The sequence below is a fragment of the Crocodylus porosus genome, unplaced genomic scaffold (genome assembly GCF_001723895.1).
Source record: "Crocodylus porosus isolate Cpor-Errol unplaced genomic scaffold, CroPor_comp1, whole genome shotgun sequence".
Classification (NCBI taxonomy): domain Eukaryota; kingdom Metazoa; phylum Chordata; order Crocodylia; family Crocodylidae; genus Crocodylus; species Crocodylus porosus.
The window spans coordinates 42,283,028-42,290,376 of NW_017728911.1; the positions used below are offsets into that span (position 1 = coordinate 42,283,028).

At 46.3% G+C, this 7,349-nt stretch overlaps 1 protein-coding gene across 1 annotated transcript in view; it reads left to right on the forward strand.

The window, feature by feature from the left end:
• LOC109308797 (ras GTPase-activating-like protein IQGAP1) overlaps positions 1 to 7,349 on the forward strand; it is a 59,662-nt gene that overhangs the window by 48,653 nt on the left and 3,660 nt on the right. Inside the window, exons 7-11 of the mRNA XM_019533200.1 lie at positions 2,783 to 2,850; positions 3,825 to 3,938; positions 4,282 to 4,460; positions 5,978 to 6,068; positions 6,454 to 6,617. Coding sequence (XP_019388745.1) covers positions 2,783 to 2,850; positions 3,825 to 3,938; positions 4,282 to 4,460; positions 5,978 to 6,068; positions 6,454 to 6,617 — 616 coding nt within the window. The remainder of the gene's footprint in view (positions 1 to 2,782; positions 2,851 to 3,824; positions 3,939 to 4,281; positions 4,461 to 5,977; positions 6,069 to 6,453; positions 6,618 to 7,349) is intronic.

The following is a 7,349-nucleotide window of genomic DNA, read 5'->3' on the forward strand; positions in this document are numbered from 1 at the left end:
GGCTTGGAGACCAGGGAGGGGGGTCCCCACATGCCCTGGCAGGATGCAGGGTACTGTGGATCAGGAGAGAGGGGCAGCAGCAGGGCTGTGTCTTGGGAGTGAGGGGCACACGCGCACACACACATACGCGTGCACACCGTTCAGTAAGTAAGTCTGTGGAGGAGGAGGGATGGGGGAGGGAGGGAAGAGGTAGCAGGCAGCAGATTGAGGCCCCCATGGTGAATGGGACCCTGAGGCCAGGGCAGGTCGTGGGATGGAGCCGCGGGTGGCTCGTCTGGGGGCAGAGGGGGCACAGCTCCCTGCCACTGCACACACCCCCGCGGGAGGCATGGAGGTGGCATGTGCGCCCTGGACTCGTGCACAGGGTGGAGGCAGGCTGGAGGCTGGGGCCCTGCACCCTGCTGTCTTTGTTCCAGGAGCCACGTGCAGGCCGCACCACACCCCCTGCCTGCCTGGTGGCAAGAGGCACAACATGGTATCATGTGGCTCCCAGAGCAAAGGCAGCAGGGTGCAGAACCCCAGCCCACAGCGAGCAGACCACCTCTGCCCTGTGCAGAGATCCAGGGGGGCACATGCCCCCATGCCTCCCTCAGGGGTGTACACAGCAGCAGGGAGCACCCCACAACCCCCCCATTCCCTCTGCAGCCCTGGATGAACTGCCCGCAGCTCCATCCCACAAACCACCCTGGCCCCGAGCCCCATTCACGCCAGCACCTGCCCCCGCCCCACTCCCTCCCTCACCATGGGGGCCTCAATCTGCACCCAGCTGCCCCTTCCTCTCCACAGTCTTTCTGGCACGGCACTGCTCTATACACAGCGTGCATGCTGTGGCTGCTCGTGTGCGTCTTTGTGCGTGCCCTTCCCCCCAGCACTGCAACTGCCCAGAGCCTGCACCCAGGCTGCCATGTGGTCCTCTGAGCTGCCACCGCTGCCCTGGAGGCCTTGATGCAGGCTCCAAAACCACATGTGTGATTAACCTGTTAAAAACATTAACAGAGGAACCAATTAATATGTTAATTGCACGCGTTAACTGCAATTAATTGACAGCCTTACTTAGAATGGTGAAGGCAGAGTGTGTTGGGATAATAAAGACACGTTTCTATTTAAAAATGCTTTTCCGGTACATCTTGGCTTTTTCAAATATTCACTTTTTGGGCTGGATTTTTCACCTACAGTTTCTGTCCAAGGTGGTCTGTTGCGAAGAGCTGTTTAAGAACAAATAATGAAAAAGGACACTTTCATTTATTTAGAAAAAAGTACAGCCGTCTTTGAACAGCTGTATTGTCTCATTTTTTGGTAAACATCCGGAGCTTTGGCACAACAGCAATATCCAAGTTAGACTTTGGAGGGGGAAAGGGGGCACTGGGAGTCCAGTGAAAACTAGTTTAGATGCTACCAAGTAATAAAGACTTGCTTCAGACTTTGCCTTTGCATGTTGATTTTTAGCACCCAATAAGGCAGTTTTACTGCAGCTGTTCACTGTTCTAATGACACAGTGCTTCTGTGTGAATGATTAAAAAAGTTGAGTGGAAACTGAAGTATGCCCTGTGTGCACTGCTCTGTGAAGGCTGGTCTAGAAGAGGCTTTGAACTGAAGGAGCTTTCTCACTCTATTCTAAAATAAGCATCGCATAAGATGGGAAGCACTGCACTGAGCACTGTAACGTGTGCCCAGTGAAAGGGCTATTCAGGATCTCTTGCCTCAGTGCTCGTCTTATCCGAGGTACTGATGGTATTTCTGTGTTGTATGTTTCTTTTATTAAACCAAAGGTTAGGAAATTAGAAACAAGTTTTAAAGAATAAAGTTTTACAGGTGACGCTCTGAAATCAGGGCACAATAATTTGCATGCCCCTGGTCTGTGAATGTATTGCAGCTTATCTTATTTATGTGTCCAGGTGCTGCTTTTACCTGCAGGATCACTGTATAGGTCAGCAGGCACGCAGTGAATGAGGCACGGTCCCAGCAAAAAGATTAGTATGCAGTCATTTATTTCAAGACTATCTCTGAGCAAACCCCTGGACAGCAGTCCTCTGCACTTGTGGCAGCTATGAGTGTAAAACGTATATCTGTCCACCGCCTGAGCTTTTTATTCTTCTCCCCTCCTTCAGACATGTATGTGGTGCCCCGTCCCAATTTCCGAACACATGCTTCTGCCATCTCCCACCCCTCGGTGCATATACCCCGCTACTCCAGAAGATACAGTGCCTGTTTAGGCCGGTGTCCCAGGTTGAGTGTTTGGGTTGGGTCTCTTTATTGAGTGCACAGGCACCAAATAGATTCAGATCAGGCAGATGAACAGCTGGCAGTTGGCATTGCTGCAGGGTAAGCAACCAAATATTTCTACTTGGAGATAGCGATGGGGGTGAGAGAGGGAGGGGAGATTAGACAGAGGAAACTGGCAGTAGCAGGCATGGTTTGTATGGTTTTTTTAACTGAGGTGGCTGCATTGTGTGCTTTTGACTGTAAGCAAGGCCTAGCTGGCTTTGTATGCTAACCAGATACTCAGATGTACAACCAGATGTCTTGTGGCCAAGGGGAACTTTAAGTCCAGAGGTCCCAAGCCACATGGCTTGAGCAAAGGATCTTTCTGTTTTCAGGTGTAATTTTTATGCATGAGGGAACAAATTGTCATCACAGTTGTTTAAATCTCCCTTTTCAATCTGGAAGTCTTTCCACTTAGCTGAGTGTTTCCCTGTATCCATCTTCCTTAATTGATGTTTGAACAGCATTAGAGCCCCAAAGAGCTAATTGGTACTAATTATCCTTATGTCCTCTTTCCTAGTTTGTACCTGTTTAAACTGGGACTGGCTCCTCAGATTCAGGACTTGTATGGGAAGGTGGATTTCACAGGTATGGTGCCTGCTTGTTTTTCCAGGATTTCAGCGTGTGTGAGTTTGGATGTTTCTTGTGCTAGATGATGCTTGACATCCTCAGTGAAAGGGGACTACCTCTGAAAAGCAGCCAAGACTTGCATTTTATTTGTGTCAAGCGAGTGAGGGATTTGAGATCTTCTAGAGCAGTGCTTCTCAAACTATCTGGTATGGTGGACCAGCAATGTTTTTTCCAGTGGGCCAGGGACCGGTGCCCACTAGAGCCGGTGGGAGCAACTGCATGTAACAGCGCTACACAAATGCGTGCCTGCCTGTTTCTTCTCTTTCCTCACCTCGCATGACATGACGTCACCTGGAGTGTTGGAACGTATGAACTGTGGTGCTATGACATATCAATGTTATGCTTCTGAAAATATATTTCTTTCTTTCCTGGCAACTCGCTGCAGAGGGGTGACCGGTGGTTCGTGGACCGGCACTGGTCCATGGACCACCACTTTGAGAAGCACTGTTCCAGAGGAAGTTTTATTCTGAATGTTTTGAATCATTGGTGCAGTTAGCTGTAGCATTTCTCCACCCTTTTTCCATCCTCTTTCCTTACATTTAGGTTTTTTTGTTTGCAGCACCAACCGCAGAAGTATGTAAATATTAACATGCTGCTGCTGATACACTTTCTCAGTCCTGTTGGTAGCCACCTTTTGAGGTGTACAAGGCTCACACAATCATTTTCAAGCTATTGCACTGAACTCTTGATGTAGTTTAGTGAGCCAGCCTTCTGTGGTTTCTTCTCGTGGAGCGACTGGAACGTATATGGGAAAACTTAAGGGAAAACACAAATTCTCACCAGCATTCATTTAGACTCTCCCCGGTTTGTGGCATAGAATATTTGTGAAAAAGCAATTTGCAACTTACTGTAGTGGTTTTACATAGGGGAATATATATCATTGTTCATTCTGAATGTGCTGCCTACATTACATTCATTCCTTTACATTTCAGAGGAAGAGATCAGTAACATGCGGCTTGAGCTGGACAAATACGGAATTCAGATGCCTGCCTTCAGCAAGATTGGAGGAATTCTAGCTAATGAACTCTCTGTGGACGAAGCAGCATGTAAGTGGAAATGGGATTGCTGAATTGCCAGATTAGAGAGCAGTTACATGTTGCATTGCTGGGGCTGATGTTCCTTATTAATTATGCTCATGCAGTCTGTGAATGGAGCATTCTTTGTTAGAAAATATGAATTTCATTAATATCAAAGTACAGTATTATGAAATAAGACTCTACCTTTGCCAAAAATTTGAAGCCTGACCGGAATCCCAGGTATATGCTGATCATTCTTGTCTTTATACCAAAGCTCAACTGCTCTTTTCTTTCCCAGTGACAACCTTAATTGGTTGCAGACAGAGCAGTCACCTTTGTGGCTAACAAAGAAGCTGTGATTTGTTTTTTTTAGTGCATGCTGCTGTGATTGCCATTAATGAAGCAGTAGACCACCAAGTCCCGGCTGATACACTTACGGCAATGAAAAACCCTAATGCCATGCTGGTGAATCTCAGTGATCTCCTGGCACCCACTTACCAAGACACACTGTACCGGGCAAAGCAGGACAAGATGGAGAATGCTAAAAACCGGGTAAAATGAATTCTTTAAACTGTGAATTTGTGTTCATCGTATTGGATTCATCATCCATCAGAAGAAATTATCAGTGAATAACAGCCTATTATTCTGTCATTTTTTAAAGATCCTAGGTCAGATTGATCTCTGGTGAAATTCTGTTGTGGCCCTCAGAGATAAATTTTGTCCTGTTAGAACATAGAAAAAGACTGACATTGACCTCTGATCTAAAGCTAACTTACCTTATGGAGACACCTGAGGGTGTGAGATATGAAAATGGAGGAAATGTCTTATTTTAATTATGAGAGAAAAACTGTTCTCTAATTTCATAGGATTTCTTTGACAATCATTTCCCTTTTTAGACAGATTTAGTGAGACAAAATCTCCCTACCACAAAGCCTGGGTCTACCTCTGAAACTCCATCTGTGGGGTACACTGGTGATTGATTACTAAATCTCATACTCAAAGTGCACTTGAGCTGTGAGTGAACCTTCTGTTCCATGCTATCAAAAGCTTGCGTGGAAATATGCTGTTTAGTAAATGAAGCTGTGCAGAGAATTCTACTTGTCCTGGAATATCAGGAGCATTTATTTGGTTTAGAACATCTTCATTGTTTGAGAACAGTGTCTAGTGCACATAACTGGATCTGTGTGTTTGAATTCCTGCTGTGTACTGTAAAATGAAATGCCACAAGCTTATACAGTGCATATCCTTTTGTAGAGCTCAAGGAAGCACACTATGTGGGTGTACCTGTTCACTTTCAAGTCATACTTTTGGGTGCACACAAGGCATTGACCTATTATATCATCTGTGAGGACACACTGCAAGCATAGTTAGGTTTGCTTCCCCTTCTGTTAGGGCAGGGGTGTCAAACTTATCCAGCCCTGCAGGTTGGGTTAGTGGCACAGAGCCAGTCCATGGGCTAGATTTGGCCCTGAACTCCCCTGTCCTCCCCCCCAGCATATCTAATCTGGAGGCTGCTCCAATGGGTCATGTGGCACAAATTCCAGAGCTGCCAGAACAGGTGCCAAGTGCTGGAGCAGCAGCAGGGCTGCATGTGATGTTGGCCCCAGCCATACTGTACCACACATGGTGCCTGCCCCAGCAGCTGTGAGATGCGTCACACAGCACCAGCTCCAGCTGGACTGGGACCAGTGGAACCAGTGAGCGCCATGTGTGGCACAGATCCCAAATCAGCTGGACAGGGTACCATGTGAGTGTGCATCCCAGAGCAGGTGCACATGGGGTGAAGTCCAGCTAGGGTGGCCACAGTGTGCATTGGGGTTGTTTCTCCAGCCAGACTGTGCAACAAATGGCAGCCCTGGGATACCAGATCAGGTGTGCTGGGGGAGAGGTGGAGATCTGTGTGCCGGAACTGGCCTGCTGATCAGCCCCGTGCCATGGGCATGGATTGTGCCCTGTGTGGGTCTCCCTTCTATCTTAGGGAGATATACAGTGTTTGTGAGTGGTGCATTGCAAAGTCTGCTGTGGAGTTGTGCTGATAGGGTTTTTTTCCCCCTCCCCCTGACTTTCAGATTGCCTCTGAAAATTCAGAGAGAGAGAGAGATGTGTACGAAGAGCTGCTGACTCAAGCTGAGATTCAGGGCAATATCAACAAAGTGAACAGTAAGTTTTCCAGTGACTGGGTAACCCTAGTAATCAAAATGGACTTCTACTCCCCCTTCCATCTTTTCTCTTTGGACAGAGTGAGGTTACAGTCCTTGCTGTATGTGTTCATTAATCATGTTTTGCAATATCCCAAATCCCTTCCCTCCCTGCTTATGAAATAAAGTATCCCCACTAAACTTGCTACCTTAACTAATACATGTTTTCATCTGATCGCTGAAGTCCTCCTGGGTTAACTGACTTTTGGAGTATCCAATTCACACTCTGTATCTGGGCTTCCAAGAGATTAGTGTCGAGGAAAATATACCTTCACGGGCTATTTTGTGTAAACTGATGATTACCATGTTTAGCTTTTCCCTCAGTCCCTACTTTGCTCTTTCTCTAGCACATACGGCTCTATCAAAGATTGATCTGGCTTTGGAACAGGGAGATGCAGTAGCATTATATGAAGCTTTAACATCACCATCTTTGGGGCTCCGAGGTGTACAGCGAGAAAATTGTGACTGGTATCTTAAGCAGCTCTTGAGTGATAGACAACAGAAACAAGAGGTATGGAAGAACCTGTATAGATAGGTCTTGCAAGGTCCCTTGCAGCCCTTTACAATCTGTGAATCTATGACACGTGACCTAACCTCTTAATTATCTGTGCTGACCACATGCTTCCACCTGCAAACAATGTAACTTTGAAAAACTTGACTGTTTACCATGCAGCTTTTACCTCAACACAAGAAAAATGTATATAAAGTATATATCTGCAAACATATGCATGTATGAGTTTTATATGATGTAGGCTTATGACCTCTTAATTTGAAAACTTCAGTGTCTAAGTACTTTGTGTTGACGTCTGAGAGATGGCTAAATGCACAATGTTGTCTTGTTATGGGGAGTTTCTCCACAGCTAAGGTTGAACGTGGTCTCCTGTTACAAGCCCATTTTCAGTGAAATTTGCATGCATATTGCTTATATTTGTTGCTTATGGGATCATAGGAAAGTATGGCTCGGAAGGGCTTCATGAGGTCATTTCAAGCTTATAAAACGTGTAGTGCAGATTTCAAAACTAGCTTCAACCTATGCTAATATAATATTATAATATATATTGTTATATAATAATATAGTATACTGCATGCTTAGGGGCAACCAGCATGGGTTCATCAGTGGCAGGTCCTCTCAGACCAACCTGGTGGCCTTTTACGATCAGATCACCAGATCATTAGACGCAGGGGTAGCAGTGGATATAGTCTACCTGGACTTCCGGAAGGCTTTTGACACTGTCTCTCACCC